Source organism: Colossoma macropomum, unplaced genomic scaffold (assembly GCF_904425465.1).
Source record: "Colossoma macropomum unplaced genomic scaffold, Colossoma_macropomum, whole genome shotgun sequence".
Classification (NCBI taxonomy): domain Eukaryota; kingdom Metazoa; phylum Chordata; class Actinopteri; order Characiformes; family Serrasalmidae; genus Colossoma; species Colossoma macropomum.
Window position 1 is genome coordinate 898,991 of NW_023496050.1, and position 25,173 is coordinate 924,163.

Below are 25,173 nucleotides of genomic sequence, written 5' to 3' on the forward strand. Positions count from 1 at the left end.
AAGAGGAATATCTAATCTCCACCACTTCCAAAATCTTCTCCTATGTTTTGTGCAGCGCTCCCTTAAATGCATATACATGAGGGAGAGAAGTCTGTTCTACATTTTTCCATATGCACAGACTAAACTGTGTGTTTAGGCTCATATTCTAGTTGAATTCATAACATGTTAGAGGAATGTTTATAAATTACATTTGAAATTGGTGTAAAAGGCTTAGTACCTCAGGCCCTTTTTCAGTATATATACTGATTATTAAACTTTACTTACCTTGTATCTTATTCTTATTTTCATCTTCAAGACATTTGATTGTTTTCTTCAGTTCTTCAATCTCTGACTTTAGAGATTTCAGTGTTTCCACCTGTGCATCCAGGTGCAATGACATGGCTATTGTGTAGTAGCTAGTACTGTTTTGTACCAACCTCTGCTCAATCTGCTGTAAAAGCACTGACCTTTCACTGGTATCCAGAACACAAATATGTCCTTTGTAAGTTTTGTTAATATTTTTGATGGCATCATCTAACTTTACTGCCTTCTGCTGAGACCCTTTAGTGAGGACTACCATGCTAAAGACTCCGGAGCCAAAGATTCTATGGATCTTCTCTATTTCTTTTTTGTCTTCATCAGAGAGGGGACCCTCAGGAACGATGAAGAGAAAAGCATGAACTCCAGGATCACAGAGAGAAACACAGCGGAGAGTCTCCTGCATCACTTCCTCCTCTGAGAGCTGAGTGTTGTAGAGAGCTGGCATCTCCACCAGAGTGACCAGACGTCCACACACTTCTCCCTCCCTCCTCACGCACACTGAGCTGGACTCTGGACTGAGCTCTCTCTGACCCAGTATGAGATCTGATATGGAGGACTTCACTGCTCCATCACTCCCACACAGAACCAAGTTAAGCCTCTGAAATACTGAAGGATAAACAAACTGTGTTTAGAGGTACATAAACCTGTACTGACATGCATACAGACACATTAAAATGGGTAACAATAACACACACACACACACATTTTCTAAAGCGTTTATCCTTCTGGGTTGGGGTGGGGAGGTATGGGATGTGGTCCTGAACAGGTCACCAGTCCATCACAGGGCAGACACACAGACATATATGTTCATACACACTCGCACCTAGGGGCAATTTAGCGTGTCCAACTGGCCCTGTCTGCATGTCTGTGGACTGTGGGAGGAAACCCTGGAGGAAACCCACACAGACACGGGGAGAACATGCAAACTCCAAACAGAAAAGACCCCAGCCATGGAACCGAGGGTAACAATTAGCAAAAATAAATATTTTTTAACAGATTTGTTGCAAGAGATTTAGTGCTAATATTGCAGAAGTCGAAGAGAAGTTCATAGATGAACGCTGAGTAACACTTGCAATCTGAATATTTACTAATTGTGAAAAAATTTTCAGGAGCACTCAAATGCCCATTCTTAAAGTAATATTAGTGTGAGTGACCAAAATCACTGTCTTGGACTCTTTTTATTAAAAGTATTTGTTTATCATAGTCCTGACACCTTGTCTTTGTTTGATACAGATACACGGTGTTGTTTTTAAGCCAAAAAAAAAAAAATTCAGTATGAAATAATAATTGTTTAAATTGATGTTTACAAAAATAAGGTAATTGTCCAGTATTTTTGTTTTCTTTGTCCACATTATTTTTCATAATTTTCTGTACTGTTTGGTCAGACTCTTGCTGTTTCATTGCAACTGAAACCTTCTCATATTCCTCCCATTAAAGGTGACTCCCCCCATTTTCCTTAACCATCTTTTTCATCATCTCCACAAGAGCTGAGTGACCGCATTTGCTGCTAAACTCAAAATTCCTTTTGCTGCATTCAGTAATGATCTTCTGAGACACATTCTCTTTGTCTAGATCTACACTGGTACCTTACTGCACTTTTGTGTGGTTAGAACCAGGGTGTGTTTTTCGGCTTTATCAGACCTGAGGAAGTGACTGTAGAACCAGGACTATAGCATGAGGTCCAGGAGCACACAGAGACATGCGCTCTTTCACTCTGTGATTCAGTTCCTTTAAAGAGAGCTCAGGATCAAACAGGTGAAGAGTGTTGATAAAGGATATGTATCTTCCCTCCACCTTTCTTCTTGCTCTCAAACTGTAAATGTACTACTCTACCAAATGAGGAGGTGCTTATTATTAGTATTATATTGCTATCTTGCTGTTATTCTTACAAATATGTTATTCTGAATTAAACCAAACTCATTTAGGGATGATTTGGTACTGAGCAACATAAATGTCCAAAGCTACTACTGATACAACAGTGCTAATCTCTGTTAGCAAACTCTAAAAGTATTTTAGTGCTAAGCTAATGGTAGTACACATGCATATGACACATTTATATTGGATAGGAGTAGCTTGCTTATAAAACAAATTAACATGTATTTTTTTGTATGTTGCAGTTTTACAGTCCTTCAGTAAAGAGCCCTAGCCTTGACTACCACATTCTCAGTTTTTTTGATGTTTCAGGGAATTCCAGAAGGCCTAGAGTGAAGTTTTACTCACAAAATTGGTCCGACTCTTTAAAAATGTGATTCCTCTTTCAGTTTTGTAGTTTTTTTTACGTTTTTGTACTTTTGTGAAACTTTTAAATAATCAATTCATGATCATATAATTATTTCATGATAGAGTTTATACTTACTTTTAGGAGATTGGCTTATTGGCAGTTTTAGAGTTCTTCCTAGAACCTTTACATTATTTGGAGGTTCTTTAGATTTTAAAAAGGTTCCTCATACTCACACATCTCACATACAAAAATGGTTCTCGAAAGAATCATCTATTGAAAGGTTCTTCAGAGAAGTTAAAATTGTTCTTCCATGACATCACCCAAAAAAACTGTTCTAGCTTTTTTTAAGAGTGATTAGCTGGGGATATTGTAAAAGGGAAATGTTGAAAAAATGTTGAAAATGAGAAATGCAGAATGAACAGTGAAGTAACTAGTTCAAAGGAAATCTAACGTCATAGAAAAAAAAAACAATTCAGGAATAAAGGTATTGACATTTGGAGTAAGAATTAAACGGTATTCTTTTCAGAAGTCTATTCAAGGTGGCAACAAGAATAAAACATATTTCAATTAGCATCACAGAGCATGTGTTAATATCATTGAAAAAGTCTTTTGAATCCATCACTAACAAAGAAATCTTTTAGAATCTGTAAGGTCACAGGACTGCAAGAGTATAAAAAGTGCTAATGATAGGATTTCAGCTCGGCTCTCATCCATGGTTGATATTGATAACAAAATTGCACATTTGCACCTGAATGGTGTATTCATAAAATTGGAAGACATTTTTATTTGTTTGTTTCAAAAAAGTTTTGATTTTCATTTAGGATTTTTTGGAATGATTCACATTTTGTTTACATTATATCTGTTTTGCTATGAAGGGTAATTCCACAAGTAAGGCCTGCTGAAGTCTGTAGTCCAAGCAGACTATTTGGAAGTTCACAGTAAGACAGCATTATCCCCCTTAAAACCTAGATCAGTGGTATACTTAGAAAGCCCTACAGCCCACTAGACTTTTTCTATAACATGCACTTTAAGTCTGCATGTGTGAAAGTCTGGGGAAGTTTGAAGGTTTAGTTTTGACATATAAAAGCTAGATGAGTAGGTGGTTTAATTTTAACAAATTACATGTGAATGGCAGAGATTTCAAGTTTCACATTTTTTTGGATTGTAGATACATCGACATGTAATGTATTTGTGATGTCAAGACCACTAGAGGTGAGTATGAGTCAAGGCCAAGACGAAGACCAGATTAAGATTTTTTTCAGAATATAGAAATAAAAAGGGGAAAGAGGCAAAAATAAAATCTGTTTTAGGTTCATTGTAAATTCATCATCAATTTCATTGTAAATTCATCATCAATTTTAGTTTATAATATATAGCCTAATACATGTCCTAAAAATATAATTAATTATTATTATATAATGATTCAAATAAAAACTGTCCATATTATTATACTCACTGTGCTTATAATTTTCATTAAGGCTTATTTGGGAAAGAATTAAAATGGTTGAACAGATTGAAATGATTGCATTTGTTCATTTGGACTATTTTTTTTTTTTTACCTAATCAAAGTAATTATTTGATATGTTTGACAAAAGCATTTTTTTAGGCTGAAATAGTTAACCTTTTTTTTTAAAAAAAAGAGAGAGTGACTGAGCAAGAGACCGGACAAGAGTACATCTCGGCCTTGGCTTTTACTCATTTGCGAAAACTGAAAGAGTTAAAAGGATGCAAGACAGTCTCACGGCTAATGGGAAAACAATGAATATCCAACCGCAGAGTGTACATCCCTGTCAATATTATATATGAAAGACTCCAACATAGGCTGTAACCTATCTGCCTAACATTGCACAAACCACTGGCTGCACTGAGCAACAACCAATTTCTTCTGTCACTGTAATTCCAAAATAGACACAAATACAGTGAAACCCGGAGACTTCCTGTTGTAGTATTCCTGTTTATGGCCCATAATCCATCAAGGTTTGCAGATCACTACTCACAAGCAAGGCCTGGGAACATGCTACAGCGAAAAAAATATATGAGCAGTTCACTATTCTATTTAAAATGATGTTTGAGCTCTGCTACTGGTAAGATGTCTGGAGAGGACTTGAAGAGTACATACAACCTTATGTGTATCCAAGATGGACATGTGTGGAAAAAGGCCTTCTCCACTATGACTGGCCATTATGGCCATGCAATACCCCAGTGCTGTTCAAATACTTTGTTGATGAAGTACTCTGTGGCATGCTCTACAGGTATGTTGTTGTATACATAGACGACATCTTAGTGTATTCGCACAAGCTGGAGGAGAATGTTGATCATGTGAGTTGTATGTTAACAAGGCTCTTGGGACACCAGCTGTTTGTCAAAAGGAGAAGTGTTGATTTCATCTCTTTTCTCTCTCCTTCTTAGGTTCTGTAATAACACTCGAAAAGGTACTCAGGGAGACAAAGAAAGTGCAAGCACTGATCGACTTGCCCCATCCCAAGACTGTCTGTGAACTACAAAGTTCCTAGGGTTTACCAACTATTCAGGAACTTCAGCCCTATTACATCACCTGTCACTTCCCTCCATAAGAGGGCTCAATGCCATCCAAGCTCTTCGCTTGCTGTAGAGGAGGCTTTCACCTCCTTCAAACAACATTTCACTTTAGCTTCCATTCTCCGTCACCAAGATCCATCACTGTTTTGTGTAGATGAGATGGGAGTCAAGGAGCGCTCCCAATAATAGTCTATTGCCTTCTAATCCAAGAAACTCAGTCCAGCTGAACGTAAATATGATGTAGTTAGTAAGGAACTCTTGGTCATTAAACTAGCCCTGGAGGAGTGGCCTCACTGGTTGGAGGGGTCACTCCATCCCTGTGCATTCTACTCATCTCATCGCAACTTAGAATATATCCTTAGGGCCATCTGCCAGATTTAATTCTCATCTCTTACAGATATTGTACTAAGAATGGTAAAGCTTATGCTCTCTCTCATGTCCATAATTTTAGAAGGGGGGAATATCCACTCAATAACTTAACTAAAAATAACTTAAATTAACTATTAGTGAAATAATTAAAAATAATAAAACAACATAACTTTGCTGTCAAGTATCTATGGATGCTATAACTGAAGCAGTCAGCTTTTTTTTAGAATACAGAAAAGTTCTTAAAATTAAGGAAAGAACCTGGGACAATTTCAACTCTAAATCTTGCTATTGTGCCATTTTATTAGCTGTTTACAAGTAGCTAGATTGCTGAATTCATCAGGTCAGTTGCATTAAGCAAATTAACTATGATAGCACTGTTTAAAACAGTGTGGTGTCTGGGGGAGCTCTAGGGGTGTGGCATGCAAAGTAGCACTTGCATGTGCCTACAACACCCCCCTCCCTAGTGGGTGGGTAGGTGGGTAGGTGGGTAGGTAGGTAGGTAGGTAGATAGATAGATAGATAGATAGATAGATAGATAGATAGATAGATAGATAGAACTTTACTGATCCCAAAGGGAAATTGAATTGCAGTGTTTCAGTAGCAAGACATATAATTGCACATAAACTTACATATACTATGCAGAAAATAAGTTAAAGTATAAGTAGAAATAAAAGTATGGTATTTGCATATTTACATAGCATATAAAACAGATTTGTTATATTTAAATGATAGCAAGCACTAAGTGGTATGAAGTAGTCTAAAAGCACAATGAGTACAGATATAACTAGGAGTTGCAGCAATATTACCAGGGTTGGGATAGCTACTGAAAAATTAGTAGTTAGCTACTTTGTAGCTACTTTCCCAAAATTTGTAGCTAGCTACAATTTAGCTACTTTTCCAGAAAAAGTAGTGACTAATTTTATCTACTTTTTGAAAGCTACTTTCAAAGCAGGATTGTCAGAATTTCCACCTGACACACCAAACAAGCCCAACTGATAGTGTGAACAAGACACTGCATTTAATCAAGTTCCAGAAAGAAACACAATTGAAAAGCTGTAAATATTGTTTGAAATAGTGCTTGAAATTGTGCTTGAAATAGTAACTTTGACTATTTTATTATAATTATTATAGTCTTATTTTTTTATTTTTTACTGTCTTTGTTTTTAAAGGGCCTAAATTGTATTTTCACATCCCTACAGTTTTAATGTATTTTTGGGGGGGGCAGGGAATGTAAACAAACTCATGTTCCTTCATGTTGGTACCTACCACTTAAAGCTGAACTATGTACAATGTGAGGATTTAGAGACCTCTCTTTTTAGGAGTTTTTATTCCAAAGCTCAGCTATAACAAAGGAAGCCTATAGTTTTGATCACTCACGCACACTGGGTGTAATTTTTTTGCTGATTCACCTTTTACTTCCTTCGCTCCATCATTTTCTTTCAGCGCTGTTGCTAGGTCATTATCTTCTTCTGCTCCAGTGTTCTCTCTCAGCTCTGTTGCTGGTTCACTGTTTCCTTCTGTCACTACATTGTTTCCATTCAGCTCTGTAGCTTGTTTACCGTCTCCCACATCTTCTCCATCATTCTCTTTTGGCTGTGACGTTTCTTCAATGTCTCCTTCCTTCACTCCAATGTTTTCTTTTGGCTCTGTTGCTGATCCACTGTCTCCCTCTTCTGCTCCACCAGTTTCTTTCAGCTCTCTTGCTGGTTCACTGTCTCCTTCCTTTGTTCCATCATTCTCTTTCAGCTCTGTTGCTGGTTCACTGTTGTCTTCCTTCACTCTATCTTTCTCTTTCAGCTCTGTTGCTTTTTTATTATCTCCCTCTTCTGCTTCATCATTCTCTTTTGTCTCTGTTGCTGGTTCACTGTTTCCTTCTGTCGCTCCATTGATTTCTTTCAGTTCAGTTGCTTGGTTACTGTCTCCTACTTCTGCTCCATCATTCTCTTTCAGCTCTGCTGCTGTTTTACTATCTGCTTCTATTTCATTGTTTTCTTTAAGCTCTGCTACTTGTTTACTGTCTCCCACTTTTGCTCTTTCATTCTCTTTCAGCTCTATTGCTGGATCACTGTGTCTTTCCCTCACTCCATCATTCTCTTTCTGTTCTGTTGTTTTTTTATTTTCTCCCTCTTCGGCTCCATCATTCCCTTTCGGCTCTGTTACTGGTTCAATGTATTCTTCCTTCACTTCGTTGTTTTCTTTCAGGTCTGTTGCTGGTTCACTGTTTTGTTTTGTCACTTCATCATTTTTTTCTTTCATCTCTGCTGCTTGTTTACTATTTCCCTCATTCTCTTTCAGCTCTATTGCTGGATCACTGTGTTTTTCCTTCACTCCATCATTCTCTTTCAGCTCTATTGTTGGATCACTGTGTCTTTCCTTCACTCCATCATTCTCTTTCAGCTCTATTGTTGGATCACTGTGTCTTTCCTTCACTCCATCGTTCTCTTTCAGCTCTATTGTTGGATCACTGTGTCTTTCCTTCACTGCATCGTTCTCTTTCAGCTGTATTGTTGGATCACTGTGTCTTTCCTTCACTCCATCGTTCTCTTTCAGCTCTATTGCTGGATCACTGTGTCTTTCCTTCACTCCATCATTCTCTTTCAGCTGTATTGTTGGATCACTGTGTCTTTCCTTCACTCCATCGTTCTCTTTCAGCTCTATTGCTGGATCACTGTGTCTTTCCTTCACTCCATCGTTCTCTTTCAGCTCTATTGTTGGATCACTGTGTCTTCCCTTCACTCCATTGTTCTCTTTCTCTTTCAGCTCTATTGCTGGATCACTGTGTCTTTCCTTCACTCCATCATTCTCTTTCTGTTCTGTTGTTTTTTTATTTTCTCCCTCTTCGGCTCCATCATTCCCTTTCAGCTCTGTTACTGGTTCAACGTATTCTTCCTTCACTTCGTTGTTTTCTTTCAGGTCTGTTGCTGGTTCACTGTTTTGTTTTGTCACTTCATCATTTTTTTCTTTCATCTCTGCTACTTGTTTACTATTTCCCTCATTCTCTTTCAGCTCTATTGCTGGATCACTGTGTCTTTCCTTCACTCCATCATTCTCTTTCAGCTCTATTGCTGGATCACTGTGTCTTTCCTTCACTCCATCGTTCTCTTTCAGCTCTATTGCTGGATCACTGTGTCTTTCCTTCACTCTATCGTTCTCTTTCAGCTCTATTGTTGGATCACTGTGTCTTTCCTTCACTCCATCGTTCTCTTTCAGCTGTATTGTTAGATCACTGTGTCTTTCCTTCACTCCATCGTTCTTTTTCAGCTCTATTGCTGGATCACTGTGTCTTTCCTTCACTCCATCATTCTCTTTCAGCTCTATTGTTGGATCACTGTGTCTTTCCTTCACTCCATCATTCTCTTTCAGCTCTATTGTTGGATCACTGTGTTTTTCCTTCACTCCATCATTCTCTTTCAGCTCTATTGCTGGATCACTGTGTCTTTCCTTCACTCCATCGTTCTCTTTCAGCTCTATTGCTGGATCACTGTGTCTTTCCTTCACTCCATCGTTCTCTTTCAGCTCTGTTGCTGGATCACTGTGTCTTTCCTTCTCTCCATCATTTTCTTTCAGTTCTGTTGCTGATTCACTGTCTCCCTCCTTTGCTCTGTCGTTCTCTTTCAGCTCTGTTGCTTTTTTACTGTCTCCCTCTTCTGCTTCATCATTGTCTTTGAGCTTTGTTGCTGGTTCACTCTTGTCTTTCTTCACTTCATCTTTCTCTTTCAGCTCTGTTGCTTTTTTACTGTCATCCTCTTCTATTCCAACATTCTCTCTCAGCTCTGCTGATGGCTCACTATCTCCCTCTTCCTTTGCTGGATCACTGTGTCTTTCCTTCTCTCCATCATTTTCTTTCAGTTCTGTTGCTGATTCACTGTCTCCCTCCTTTGCTCTGTCGTTCTCTTTCAGCTCTGTTGCTTTTTTACTGTCTCCCTCTTCTGCTTCATCATTGTCTTTGAGCTTTGTTGCTGGTTCACTCTTGTCTTTCTTCACTTCATCATTCTCTTTCAACTCTATTGCTTTTTTATTGTCTCCCTCTTCTGCTTCATCATTCTCTTTTGTCTCTGTTGCTGGTTCGCTGTTTCCTTCTGTCGCTCCATTGATTTCTTTCAGTTCAGTTGCTTGGTTACTGTCTTCTACTTCTGCTCCATCATTCTCTTTCAGCTCTGCTGCTATTTTACTATCTGCTTCTGCTTCATTGTTTTCTTCAAGCTCTGCTACTTGTTTACTGTCTCCCACTTTTGCTCTCTCATTCTCTTTCAGCTCTATTGCTTGCTGACTGTGTCTTTCCTTCACTCCATCATTCTCTTTCTGTTCTGTTGTTTTTTTATTTTCTCCCTCTTCGGTCCCATCATTCCCTTTCGGCTCTTCCTTCACTTCATTGTTTTCTTTCAGGTCTGTTGCTGGTTCACTGTTTTGTTTTGTCACTTCATCATTTTCTTTCATCTCTGCTGCTTGTTTACTGTTTCCCTCATTCTCTTTCAGCTCTATTTCTGGCACATTTTGTCTTTCCTTTGCTCCATTGTTCTCTTTCAGCTCTATTGTTGGATCACTGTGTTTTTCCTTCCCTCCATCATTCTCTTTTAGCTCTGTGGCTGGTTCACTGTTTTCTTCAGTCGCTCTATTGTTTTCTTTCAGCTCTGTAGCTTGTTTACTGCCTCCCATTTCTGTTCCATCATTTTCTTTTGGCTCTGTTGCTGGTTCACTGTTTTGTTTTGTCACTCCATCATCTTCTTTCAGCTCTGTTGTTTGTTTACTGTCTCCCGTTTCTGTTCCATCATTCTCTTTTACCTCTGTTGATGGTTCACTCTCTCCTTCCTTTGCTCTGTCATTCTTTTTAAGCTGTGCTGCCTTTTCACTTTCTTCTTCTTCTTCTTCTGCTTTATCATCCTTTTTGAGCTCTGTTACAGGTTCACTATCTAATTCTTCTGCTCCATTAATTTCTTTCAGGTCTGTTGTTAGTTCACTGTCTCCCTCTTTTGCTCTGTCCTTCTTGTTTGGCTCTGTTGTTGATTCACTCTCACCCTCTTCTGCTCCATTGTGTTCTTTCAGCTCTGTTACTGGTTCACTGTTTCCTTGTTTACTGTTTCCCACATCTTCTCCATCATTCTCTTTTGAGGTTTCTTCAATGTCTCCTTCCTTCACTCCATTGTTCTCTTTTGGCTCTGTTGCTGATTCACTGTCTCCCTCTTCTGCTCCACCGGTTTCTTTCAGCTCTCTTGCTGGTTCACTGTCTCCTTCCTTTGCTCCATCATTCTCTTTCAGCTCTGTTACCGGTTCACTGTTGTCTTCCTTCACTCCATCTTTCTCTTTCAGCTCTCCTTCCTTTGCTCTGTCATTCTCTTTCAGCTCTGTTGCTTTTTTATTGTCTCCCTCTTCTGCGTCATCATTCTCTTTCGGCTCTGTTGCTGGTTCACTGTCTCCCTCCTTTGCTCTGTCATTCTCTTTCAGCTGTGCTGCCTTTTCATTTTCTCCTTCTTCTGCTCTATCATTCTCTGTTGCTGGATCACTATCTAATTCTTCGGCTCCATTAATTTCTTTCAGCTCTTTTGTTAGTTCACTGACTCCCTCTTTTGCTCTCTTCTTCTGTTTTGGCTCTGTTGCTGGTTCACTATCTCTAACTTCTTCTTTGTTCTCTTTCAGATCTGTTGCTGGTTCACTGTTTTGTTTTGTCACTCCATCATCTTCTTTCAGCTCTGTTGTTTGTTTACTGTCTCCCGTTTCTGTTCCATCATTCTCTTTTACCTCTGTTGATGGTTCACTCTCTCCTTCCTTTGCTCTGTCATTCTCTGTAAGCTGTGCTGCCTTTTCATTTTCTTCTTCTTCTTCTTCTTCTGCTTTATCATCCTTTTTGAGCTCTGTTACAGGTTCACTATCTAATTCTTCTGCTCCATTAATTTCTTTCAGCTCTGTTGTTAGTTCACTGTCTCCCTCTTTTTCTCTGTCCTTCTTGTTTGGCTCTGTTGCTGATTCACTCTCACCCTCTTCTGCTCCATTATGTTCTTTCAGCTCTGTTGCTTGTTCACTGTTTCCTTTTGTCACTCCATAATTTTCTTTCAGCTCTTTTGCTTGTTTACTATCTTGCACTTCTGCTCCATCATTCTCTTTTGGCTCTGTTGCTGATTCACTGTTGTCTTCTTTCACTCTGTCATTCTCTTTTAGCTCTGTTGCTTGTTCACTTTCTCCCTCTTCTACTACATCATTCTCTTTCAGCTTTGTTAATAGTTCAATGTCTCCTTCCTTTCCTCCATTGTTCTCTTTCATCTCTGTTGCTGGTTCACTGTTTACATTTTCTCCATTGTTCTCTTTCAGTTGTGTTGCTGGTTCACTGTTTACATTTACTCCATCATTCTCTTTCAGCTGTATTGCTGGTTCACTGTTTACATTTACTCCATCATTCTCTTTCAGCTGTATTGCTGGTTCACTGTTTACATTTACTCCATCATTCTCTTTCAGCTGTGTTGCTGGTTCACTGTTGCCTTCCTTCACGCCGTTGTTCTCTTTAAGGCCTGTAGGTTTGCTGTCTCCTTCTTTTTCTCCATCATTTTCTTTCAGCTCTGTTGCTTGTTTTCTTTCTCCCTCTTCTGCTACATCATTTGCTTTCAGCTCTGTTATTGGTTCATTGTCTCCCTCTTTTGCTCCACTGTTTTCTTTGAGCTCTGTTGCTGGTTCACTGTCTCCCTCTTTTGCTCCATTGTTCTCTTTCAGGTCTGTTGCTGGTTCACCATTTCCCTCTTCTGCTCCTTCATTTTCTTTCGGCTCTCTTGCAGGTTCACTATCTCCTTCTGCTCCATCTTGCTCATTCAGCTCTGTTCTTGGTTTCAGGTTTTCTTCCATTGCTCCATCATTGTCTTTCAGCTTTGTTGTTTGTTTACTGTTTCCCACTTCTACTCCATCATTCTTTTTCGGCTCTGTCTCTGGTTTATTGTTTTCCTCGTCTGCTTCAGAATTCTCTTGAGGCTCTTTTGTAGGTTCATGTCTTTCTTTTTCCACTAGGAGAAATAGGGAAAAAATATCAGTTAAAAGTGATCACTCCAACACTCGAGTTCATTCGCAGATTTTTAATCATAAGGATTTGTTTAAATTATACATTTCTTTAAAAATACCATTACTTATTGGCTACTTTTATTCTACTGTAATGTCTTCTTTTACTCTAACCAGCAAGCCTTTTCCTTCTAAGATTTGCATGTATGTTCTTCAAGTTCCATGGGGAAACATGACTATATATTGAGAAAAAACACCTCATGCCATGAACTAGTAAGACTATAGGCACTGTTCTTATCATTTCAATCATTTTTTTATTTGTTTAATTTAGTGCTTTTAACTTGGCAGATGGCAATCCTTTATAACAAGTTAAGTTTAATCTGAAGCTTCAGTAGATCCAGTTCTACAGGGATCAAAACAAGCACTGCACCCTCGATTGAACAATGGTAAAAATGCCGTTAAACATTCTAACTTGCACCTGCAGAACAGTTTTGTAGCAAAAGAGAACACTACATGAAGTACCTCATAGACTGGGCTTGTAACTCATATCTCACTCACTCACACACTCACATTTAACAGGCCTAAAATTCTCCCCACAGGCATGCTATAAGTGCTCTTTTGGTGTTTCGCAAGAGTGGTGCTTTGTGTCTTTGTTAGGTACATTCAGTTGGTGTTAAAATTCACATAATTAGTTAAACAGAGAGCACCTATGTGCTGTCAAAGGGTTGCAAGTTACTGTAGTATAAATACACCTGTATCTGGAAGGTCCAACTTCTGTTGAGTATCATGACATAAACTACACCAGTGGTCACAGCCCTGATCCTGGACATCTACCTTCCTGCAGAGTCTAGTTCCAACCACAATCTGCTACATCTGCTCCAGCTCATTAACTTCTTCAGAAGTTCTTGATTGGCTTCATCAGAAGCATTCATGTTAAATAAGGCAGCATGTTAGCTGCAGGTTGGAACTGAACTCTGCAGGACAGTAGATCTCCAGGAGGAGGGTGGTGACCTCTGAACTACACTATGAACAGACAAGAACTCCAAGCAACTCTAGCAACTCCATGATATGGTGATAGAAAAGAACATGTTAGGGGTTGAATACAAGAACATTTCAAATGTACTGAATATGGTAGACAGATAGAACAGGAAGAACAGGCCTTTTACAGCACTAAGTGATTATGCAAGGAAGAGACAAGTGAGTAAGGCAACTAAGAGATGTATGACAGCTCTGAAAGTGTTACAAGTCTCAGGAATAGAGCCTTAGCTCGCAGTCAGTATGTTAGATGGGGTATAGGACCTTGGCTTGTGGTTAACACTTTAGCTGAGAGACAGCACCTTAGCTCATGGTTAGCACTTTAGTTTGGGGATAGGGCCTTAGCTTGCATTTTGCACATTAGCTCAGGGATAGGACCTAAGCTTGTGGTTAGCGTGTTAGCTCAGGGATCAGGCCTGAGCTTGTGGCTTGCACTTTAGCTCACGGGATCAGGCCTTAGCAGGCCTTAGTACACAAACATATGGCTTCAGTGGTATGTCCACAGATTTGCACAATCACTCTTTTTTTGTGAATTTCCCCGTTGTAGGACTAATAAAGGATTACCTCATCTTCTTCTTTCAATGAGTGGAACTATGAGAAAAAATTCATAGATTCAATGGTGTGTTTGTTAAGCTGAGATGATATTTCTTGTTTAGTCTGACTGGATCTGGCTAAATGTTTTTTGTTTTTTTTTAAATCATGACTTTATTATGAAAAAATCATAAAATAATAATAAAAAAAAACTTTACAGAAGTTGTAAAGACTTTACAATTACCGGCTACTTTATTAGACAACCACCTTGTTGGAACACCTTGTTCCGTTGGAGACTATGGCTCATCCTTTTCCTTGCAGAATTTATGTTAGTCATCCTTTAGCTCAGTTTCTGACCACAGGACTACTGTTGGCTCACGGTTTTTGGTTGACATTAGGGCCAATTTTATTCCTGAGATTGTATTTGATTGTATTTGTAATTGTAATTATCTCTGCTGGGGGGTTCACAGATTGTACCATACTGTCTGTAGAAGCAATTCCAAGTATAGGGTAAAAAGGGTAGGGGGGAAGCTTTGATAGTGGTCCTTTTGCATTGATGGATGGGGTTTGGGTGAATGTAACTGTACGCCAATAGTATGCCTATAGCGTTTGTGGACAGTGAATGTATGCGTAAAACCAGATAACATTGAAACTTAGTACAAATTGTGTTTCAGGTAACAAACTTCATCATAAGGCAGCAGACCAAACTGTCAAGAGCATGTCCATTCCCATTGACAGCACTGAGCTATTTACATTCGATACCCAGAGGGTGCAGTATTGTCACTGGAGTTCATTCAGAGTTAGTGTCTTGTTTAGTGGCTGTAGCTACCTGGTTTTTCTCAAAAGCCATCCCTGGCTTAGTAAAGTCCAAAGGGTGATAACAACTCTGGAACCTAGAGGTAATGGACTTTTTTTTAGCAAAAAGGTTAACTTTGGTTACTTCTTGACAGAACACTAAATAAATCCTTTGTGACTCTGCTTTATGAAGGACACAACTGCATGTCTCCCAAACTTTCTTTTTCTGCCTTATCTATCACAACACAGACAGCCTATTTTCAGACACTGAGCCAGCTTTTCAGTGACTTGATTCTCATGAACTTTAAGGAAATCTATTTTCCAACATTATGGACCTCTTGCCGCTGTGATATGGCTATCATTTTTCTGCCTTGTTAGTTGTCTTATGTTTTTGACCACCCAAACTAATGTCTGAAATTAATAATGTCCAGCCAAAGTTCCACACACCCTTAAGGCACATCTGTCTCCTTCTTTCTGTTCTTAAAGTTTATCTCTGTTAAATGTATTTATTTATTTGTTTGGTTATTCATTTATTTAATTTTTATTGTTACATACTGTTTCCATTTTATGTCCTCTTTCCATTTAATTAGCGTTCTTGGAATATCTGCATTTCAGTCTTTTATGGACCCTTGAATTATGTTCCCTAGTTAGGAATCTATTAGTAATTTGTCACTGTTGCAGAAAACAATGTTGTAGCAAACTTGGCTATTTTTAATTCCTAAACTGATCAGAAGTTTTCAGACAAAGATACAGCTTTGTCACTTGAGATACACCATGAGGATGCCTGATGATTATCTTAGTGCCTGAGGACACTCGCCCAACCCCCCTCATCTGCACATGCACTACACACACCTCTCCTTACAGAGGAAAACCCCTGGCCTCAAAAACAGGGATGAGAAAGGCCAAGATAGCACCACCAGACAACCAGTCCAACATAATGAACCCTCACAACACCCCCTTTTTAGGGCAAACGGGTGTTGTAAATTCTTTGGACCCTTTGCAAGATCAAACTGGGAAAATAACTCTGTCCTAGTTAAACTATCAATGTGTAATGTGTAACTCAACAAATGGTTTCCCATGCAGCAGAAGTAAATTAATTAATACTGAATTAATTTTTTTTCATGATTCTTGAATTGTAACCCAATTTCATTAATCAAGATTATTATGGAGTTGAGCTTCGATAATTTGTAGCTATTTTCTTTGGGCCAGTTAAATCCATATGTTCCATTGAATCCATCTTTTCCTTTGAGTCTTGATGTGATTTTCTCTTCTACTTTACCTGCCTTGCCTATCCAGGTCTGGTCAGATGCAATGCTCCAGAAGATCACCTCTTCAGCTGCCTTGCCCTTTTTCCCACGGTACTTGTGCTCCTTCACAATGGTTCCACTCTCACTTTTTTGGCTATATGGTTCCATCTCAGCTGTGTTACTCTTTTCCCCCTTTTTATCTAAACTTGGTCATTATGCTAGCATGAATATTCTGTTCTGTGTACTGCTCAAACACCACAAAATAAAACTTTTGAGTCTCAGCTAATTACAATATGTTTATCCAGTGAATTTCACATCTCTGGTTTCTCTACATACTTGTTATTCTAACATTAAGTCCCTACATACCTTTATTAATCCTTTATCCTTTTATCCCTTGTGGTTTTGTGTATGTAATTATCACCATTTGATCAAAATAGATCCCTGTCCACAGAAGAACCATAACCTGAGATTAACCTAAGTTTGTGTTTCATGGTGAATTGGAAAATAGGTGGTTTAAGTGGCCTTGTCCCACTACAATATCTTAGTTGTAACTGTTCAGTAGTCTAGTACAGTTTTGAAACTGCATGTGTTTATTATATTATCCTTTGCTGTTTTATGTCCATTATAAAAAGAGATAATTATTTCCCTCAAAAATCTGTTTGCTTGTAAGAATAATACTCTGAATGAAACTCATATTTAATGCTTAATCAGAGTGCCTCTTTTCTATCTTAGGAGAAAATGTTCCAAGTAATGGAATATGCATAAACTTGAATTACTCAAATGCTCTAATCTAAAACATTCATTCAGTCAAAGAAGGGCTGACTTAATTCAGGGATTTAAAACATAGTTGTATTGAACTGTCTGGTAAGAAGGGAGTAGAACTGACTTGAGTTTGATGCCAACAATCAGCACGCAAGATATCTGATAGCCTGGAATGTGATACGTTAGTTCTGTACCCATTCCCACCCAGGAGGTGTAGCTTGGACCCAGTCCCACAGAGACTAATGTAGTTTCAGATTAACTCATGTATTCTGTGCTTAATTTTCTGTATCATATTCATATGTGCCAACCTGCTGAGTAGACCATAAGCTCCATTTATTATATTCATTTATACCAAATAATAATAAACAAGCCAGTTATTTGTAAACAAAGAGTGTGCGTGTGAATTATCATTGTTATCTGATCCCTGATCCTTGGGTAAATCCTCCCTTTTCTTAGCTAGATATGAGATCAAACAAATGTGTGTTTGTCGTACAGGAGTGAAATAGGTTAATGTACTATTATTGCTCATGTTTTGCTACACCTGCATGGTCTGTGTCAACCAGTGGCATTAATTTTTTGGGTAGGCCTGTGTAAAAGTGTGTAGGCCAGTTTGGTAGATGCAACTTCTAAATGTGCTAACATCCTGCAATGTCATTACATCAGCCTGTTCAGTCATCGCCCTGTCTATTTCAACATGCCTTCAACACTCCTTCCAAACCCTATGGTGATATCACCCTATCCTGGCAATCAACCAGAATACTGCATTCAGATAAACACAATCACACTGCAGCACCCGTCCAGGCAACTGTGATGTCCAGGCAAAAAAGAAGATGCAGAAAACATTGCGTTTTAAGGAAAGGCTCTTTTATTGAAAGAGGGAGAAACCGCTGCCCAGTGCTAGCTAAAATAGCCATACATCTCCAGTATATGGTAGACACTATCACTGCCAACTAAACCCACCACCCAGCACACCAGCTGCACACATAATGTCTATACAGTCACAACTAACTAGTCACAGTCAAAAATTAAAGTTTCTCTTACTGCGCTTGTGGCGCTTTCCCAGGAGGCCAATAGTGTCATGCTACACAGCCACCCATTCAAAGGTCAAAACCGTCTTGGTGACCTACAAAGAGTTTGGGCAGAGACTGGTGAGAGTCCTGGGGTACGCACTGTCCCCCCTCGCAGTCTAAATGCAGCTGGGGTTTTAGAATGCTTGCCTCGTCAACTTAGACAGACCCCAGATCAGCTACTTATTGTTGCCTAACTGCAAACCAAAACAAATGGCATAACATTCAGTTGCTGGACAAGTACTGCCAATAACACCTTGATGAGTACCATGAAACCTATAATATAGTAAGCTGCTCAGTAAGGCGATCCCAGATTGTCTAGCTCTGTACACAGCTGAACACATCACATAACATCACATAATAATACATAACACTTTTAGATGAGCAGACAGATCAGGCACGGTGCCAGGTTGATGTAAAAATCAATCAGCACTGACTGATAAATGTTTCATTTGCATTCTTTAAATGACTTATTTTACTTTCACTAGCCCATCATGGTATAAAACCCAGATCTATCATCAACTTATATTCTTGATAAAATGTATTCTCACACTCACTGAATAAAAATAACCTCGCTCCATCTCTACTTCTTCATATTTGCTTGTTTTAATTATGCGTCAGTTTGAACTGAACTTGTGAGACTGCCAGTGTCTGGCCCAACCAATCAAAATAAGTTCCGTATATGACAAAATGTTTTGTTATTGCTCATCTGCCATTATTAGCCACAGCTCGAGTTACAAGAATGATACAAGCCTCTGTAAAGAGTCAACATTAAATAGGCCAAATACAGTGCAGCGCTGAAAACTGTGTCCTGATGCTAAATTCCCTCTTTTGATTCACACCATTGTAAAAAAGCTTTCCCACCAGCAGCAAACTGAACCACAGAGAACCACAGAGTGATTTTTTGCAGACAATGGTTCATTTATTTAGTGTGCACCCGAGTACAGGCAGATGAAAAAGTTTGATTGGTGCACACAAAATAGTAGGTGTAAAGACCTGCTAAAATGCGGGTGAAAGCAAGCCAAATGTGTGCTTGAATTCTGAACCTTAATACTGAATCTTTAGAGCCTCTTTAGAAAAGTTTATAGCCTGGACTCTTTTAATATGGAGCAATACTGTTGTAATACATTCAGCATTAATTGTGCTTTTACAGATGTGCAGGTCACCCATGCCATGTGCACTAATGCACCCCTATACCAGCATGAGTACTGACTTTTGAACTGTACGCTGATAACAAGCAAAGTAGTCTTTAGCCCGGAAAAGAAAAAAGAATTTCAAATGTTTATTGGTCGAACCACAGGACACTTTTCCACTTCCGCTCAGTCCATTTTAAATGAGCTCATGCTCTGCAGTGACAAACTGTTTTCACAGACAATGGTTTTCAGAAGCTTTTCTGAGCCCATGCAGTGATTTCCACTACAGAATCATGTCTGTTTTTAATGCAGTGCCACCTGAGGGCCCAATGATCATGGCCAGCAAATACTGGTTTTTGGCCTTGTTCCTTGCATACAGAGAATTGTCCAGATTCTCTTAATCTTTAAATGTTATTATTAGCATCCCAACTTTTTTGGAAATGGGGTTGTAAACAAGGTCATACATAATAAAGAACTATTTCAAGAGAAGCTCTGGTTGGCTGCCAATATGGATATGATCAAACAACAGAAACCAAAATTCTCAGAAACAGAGCTACAAATTTTAAGGGAAGAAGTGCTGACAAAAAATAATACATTGTTTGGTAAAATGCTTTTAACTTTTAATCAAGACATAAAGTTCCTTTATCAGAAAATATTGTTTATACTAGAAAAAATGAATCAATGTATAACATCTTAAAATTCTTTTAATTGTAGAATTATATTATAGCATGTAAAATCTAAGAAGATCTACAAATTCAGGCCTTTTTCCAATTCATTATAATTGCATTGGCCCTATCATCAGGAGATCGTTAGTTCGATCCCTGGTGATGCTACAGCCATCCGTAGCCGGGAGTCCGAGAGAGCACAATTTACCTCGCTCTCTGTGGGTGGGTGGGATGGCTACCTCTCTCCCCCCATCACTCACTCAGCGCGATGCTAGTCAGTGCAGGCGTCTGTTAGCTGACGTAACAGATCTGGCGGTTGGCGCTTTCCTCCGAGTAAAACACATTGGCAATCCTTGAATGAGCATACGTGTTGCCACCACACCATTTGTTCTTAATGTCAAGGTAAATCTGGCAGTGCATTTTATAAATCTGGACCAAAGAGTTTTAGTCCATATGCTGAGCCTTGTTTTAGCCAGGCTTTAGAGCAGGACATGAGAGTTCTTTCTCGTCCCTCAAGACCACACGCATACTAATTAATTTCTCTATTTAGTATTTGAAAGCTTGGTCTTTGTCTGTAGTGAGCAAATGCTATAGCATTCAAATTGTCCAAGCCAGCCCTACAAGATGTATAGAACAGATATTTTGTTAAAAAAGTTTGACGTCATATCAGACATGTCTGCTTTTTATTCTTTCAAGCGTGCACCTTAATTGTAATAATTATAAAACAGTCACAATGAGCAAACATGAACTGGTATGAAGAGAGAATGTAATGAATTGTCCTTTTCTATGTCAATCATTCATCAATCAGTTTATAATACAATTTTGTTCTGAATAATTTGGTACAATTTTTGTATTTTAGACTTGAAATGTCTTAAAAAGTTACACACACACACACACACACACACAGAAGAGAGATTCTACTTTTACTGTTATTTTTTTTTCTTTTAGTGCCCTTAATTTGTGACATCTTCTCTTTATATCTGCTTTTATCTGCTCTGGAAAAATATCCAAAAATCATCTTATACTACGTGTGTGCCACATTAGACTTTTTTTTTCTTGAAGCTCCATAACCTTCCCAGTTTACTGTAATTATATTTTTATTTAGTTTCAGTCTACTCTCATTTTCTAATCATTTCAACAATACTAATTTTTCCATACAACATTTTCTTTTTTTTACTAGTAATATGTCTCAGCTGCTATTACTACTAAAGAATGCAAAAAAAATGAATATGTGCTCAGTGTGACTGAGCTTCCATTATTGAATTTTACATATAAGTTCTGTTGTACAACCTGTTCTTCTCTGCAGTTGTATGTACTATGTATAAGTTAACTACAGCTGAAATATAAAGGTCACTATATCACTAGCTATAGATAGTTACATTAAGAAAATGTTAGGAGAGTCAGCTCAAATGCATTGTTTTTAAATTAGTCTCTATTTTGAAATACATATAATAATCTGTCTAGGAAAGGATTAAAACACACACCTTAGTCAAACACCATTTTACCTGGTGGCACTGCAAACAAATTTAACTACTGCATATAATCTTTTCTTTCTTATCCCATAACCATCAAACTGATTATGATATTAGACTAATCAGTGTGATTATAAATGTGTTCCAGCAGATCTGAAGCAGAAACAAGAGTTTTCAGTAATTTGGTTCTTACCTGTACTTGACTCCATTTCAAGCTTGTTGTTCTGAGATTAAAAGTGGAGGAAGTTTTTAGAGAAAAATCAGATGTCTCCACCTCCAGCATACCATTCCCAAAATCATGCCACGCCCCATTGTTAGAGGTCACAGAGTCCAGTTTTAGCTGTCTGATCTATATAACCACACAAACAAATAAATGCAGAATGCTCTTTATGTTACGAAATGTATCAAAATTGCCAAAAAATTGATTTAATATATGTTTGTGTTTGGAATACATTTTGGAATGAATCTATTTGAAATGTATCTCACATTTGTATTTATCTTTATAATTTGATCTAAGCAATTATTTAATTTAATTGTAAATCAATTATCTTAAATATTTTTCTGATATTGCTGTTACCAAACAGTAACTATAGTAGAAGAAAAAAATGGGGCATCACTGCCACCTACTGGAATGCCAGTCTAGTTTTTTTTTTTTTTCTTTTTCGACATGGAACTTACTCTACATGTTCACAGACATCCAAAACAGACCTTATTCATATGTAAAATGCATTTAATTAACATAATTACTGCTGAAAACAAACTAAAAACAAAGACAGAGTTGATTTCTTTTATTTGCTGATGAGGAAAGTTTGTAAAAAATTAAAACAAGTAAATTAAATGTATCACTTTTGTCAGTGCATTAACATTAATATGTTAGGTAATAGAAGTTAGGCAGCCCTCGCTACAGGTCACTCATGAGTCTAATGTAGAAGCAGCCAGACAGCAAAGTATAAGGTAACATTTGCGAACAGTCTTTGGTTGAGTGACAAGCTGACCTATGTTTAGGTTTAGGATCATATTCCATGCTGGATGCAACTCAGACGAATTTAGCATGAATAAACATGTACTCAGCTGTAAAAATGAATTATGGAACATGACAAATGATTATAACTAAGTAAATTTGGATAGGTAACACATATATTACCTTGATCTTGAACAGGACATATAAAGACATATTGGGCTTGGGAAAGTATATCACATCCTGCCACATTATGCGATTGTTCTATCATGTTGGAAGGGTTCATTCTTTGTTTACATGTTGCAAATACTCACATACACTGTAAGAGACTAAAGAAACTGCTGGTTTATTGTCTGTGTATGTGTGTGTGTGTGTGTGTGTGTGTGTGTGTGGAGCAGTGATTTGGACAACTAATGTTACCTCCTCTTCCATTCACTGACTTATAATAGTGCCTATTCCTTTAAGCAGGTCAAATTTTCCATTTTCACTGAGATACTTGCAGATTTAACATTATTCACTCAGCCACAATGAGAAGAATATTCATACAATCATTGATTTAGCCATATTTCAATTGGTTTTGGTATATTCCACAGCAGGTAGTTTAGCAAACCCTGCTTGCCTTGTCTGGCTAGTAAACAAACTCATGATTGCTGTGCTGTACAATTTTAAGGCCAGATCGGGATCGATCGTGACACCAAGGCTTTTTACAGATGTGCCTGGTGCAATTGAGAAACTATCGAGATTAAGAGTAAACGTAGGCAGATTATCCCTAGCAGCTTTTGGACCAAGAAGAAGGACTTCGGTTTTGTCCGAATTTGGTAAAAGGAAGTTGCTTGACATCCATTCTTTAATGTCTTTTACACAGTCCTCTATCTTATTAAGTTCAATTTTGTCCTCTAGTTTAGCTGAAATATACAATTGTGTATCATCGGCATAGCAGTGGAAACTGATGCCATGTTTTCTAATGATGGTACCTAGTGGTAGCATATATAAGGTAAATAACATGGGTCCTAAGACAGAGCCCTGTGGAACACCAAACTTTACTCTTGTGAGAGCTGATGGTTCACCGTTTACATTAACAAACTCAAAGCAATCACTAAGGTAAGATTTGAACCATGAAAGAGCTTTACCTGTCACTCCTACTAGTTTCTCAAGCCTGTCTAATAGAATGGAATTCCAAAGTCCATTATATATCTCACAAATAGAGAATGAAGAGGCGGTCTTTAAGAGATAGAGACAAATAAACATCTAAAAAAGTAAATAGTTTGACCCCTCAGCATAAGTTACTAGTCCAGTCACAATTTTTTCACCTCATACATCTTAGCTGATAAACGTTTTGAAGATAAAACATTGCATTTGTTAAGCGGTAAAGGTAGTATCAGTGCATGCCTCACTAAAGTGCTGAGATTTGCTTCTTCTTGCCAATTCTTATTCCAATTTTGTGTTCCACCTTAAACGGTACAGCAGTTTCATCTTGGCACCCATGAGGCATTTGTCAAGAGTTAGTTTGCTGCTAACAATTGAGATAAATCCACTGAATATGTTGCAAGTATTTCATTATACGATCCCATCATAAAATTAGTTAATCTGCATTCTCACTGTGATGCTTCTTATGTGCTGTTTAACCAGAGGTGCACTTAAATAGCTGATTAAACTTGCTTTCCAATCTGTTTTCTTTGATTTTGCTGTGATCTGTGATCTAGTTGTTATGTAGATCCACACATTAGGCATCTCCGCAAAAGTATTTAGTGAGACTATAAGTAACAGATTAGCCAAAATCAAGGACATCAGGTTGAAAAATTAGTGTTTTTCAACTATTCTAAACCAGCTGAGACTAAGCCTGCCACAATGGTGGATCTCCCATGAAGCACTGCGTAATGACATCACATTCCTAAGACCTACACTGTAACTCACAGAGCAGCACTGCTGGGAGCAGTGCTGGTTGTACAGTCTAACAGCAGCAGGAAGGAAGGACCTGCAATAGCGTTCCTTCACACACTTGAAGTGAAGCAGTCTGTCACTGAAGGAGCTGCCCAGTGCTGGCAGAGTCTCATGCATGGGGTGGGAGCTGTTCTCCAGCATGGAAGCTAGCCTGACTAACATGCTCCTGTCTCCCAGATGGCAGTTTGGTGAGCTGTACATGAAGTCTGCAATGTATTATTTAAATGCCTTTCAGACAGCGAGTTCTTTCCTTTAATTATCTAACAAAAAGCTGGGAACAGATCAATATTGGACACATTTTTAAGCTATATCTTCAATGATTTAATCACAAAGATTTTCTTATTTTGCCTTGAAAATATTCGAATATACAACTATATATAGTATAGTCTGCATATATACAGTAGAGCAAGGGTGAAGAACTCTGGTCCTGGAAGGCTAGAATTGCACACAGTTTGATGATTCAGCTCATTAGTTAATTACTGCATTTAGAGTGTTAGAGCAACTGCAAACATCAAACTGTGCTTGGCTTTGGCTCTCAGTTCCCCACACCTGCAGTGGAGCTTCTTACTTAATGTGATTTGTAATGCATTACAAATCACAGTCCTGGGGAAAAGGTATGAATAAACCAGAACATTTAGCTCACACTCTGTGGCATCACATTTGGGAGCTTCTTAACAACTGCAAGAACAACTACAGAATCAATGAAAAGAGCTGACTAGCTAGCTACAGCTCCCACTTAAATTTTTAAATGTGATGTGCACAATTACTCTAATTCTTTAGCAAAATAACAGAATAATTTCAGTATATTTTACAGCAGCAACACACTTTTATCAACTACAACATGAGCTGAACCTGACAAAATTTAAGTTCAAATAATTACTGATGGACTCACAGCAATTTATAAATGATAAAACATATCTTACTTGAATGTCTGCAACAAGCAGTTATAGGCTTTAAATGTCTGTGATACAAGCTCCAAATGTTGCTATAGCATCCCACTTAGAGTGAATATAATACTATAAATCTCTTAAGGTGTCTTGTGGAAATTAACAATACTGCAGTGGTGTAAATCTGATAAATACAAGCTTCCTTTAAAGCAAATTAAAGTTTGCATATGTAATGTTGATAAGGATACAATGATACAAGAGGTAATTTGAAAAGTTT

At 38.1% G+C, this 25,173-nt stretch overlaps 1 protein-coding gene across 1 annotated transcript; it reads right to left on the reverse strand.

Moving 5' to 3' along the window:
• Positions 1–256: 256 nt before the first annotated feature.
• On the reverse strand, positions 257–21,392 carry LOC118804490 (titin homolog). The gene is made up of 3 exons (XM_036564977.1): positions 21,304–21,392; positions 6,838–12,411; positions 257–906 (listed from the first exon to the last, which is right to left on the reverse strand). The coding sequence occupies exons 1-3, from the start codon at positions 21,317–21,319 to the stop codon at positions 257–259; spliced, it is 6,240 nt and encodes a 2,079-aa protein (XP_036420870.1). The 5' UTR covers positions 21,320–21,392.
• Between the last annotated feature and the right edge of the window lie 3,781 nt (positions 21,393–25,173).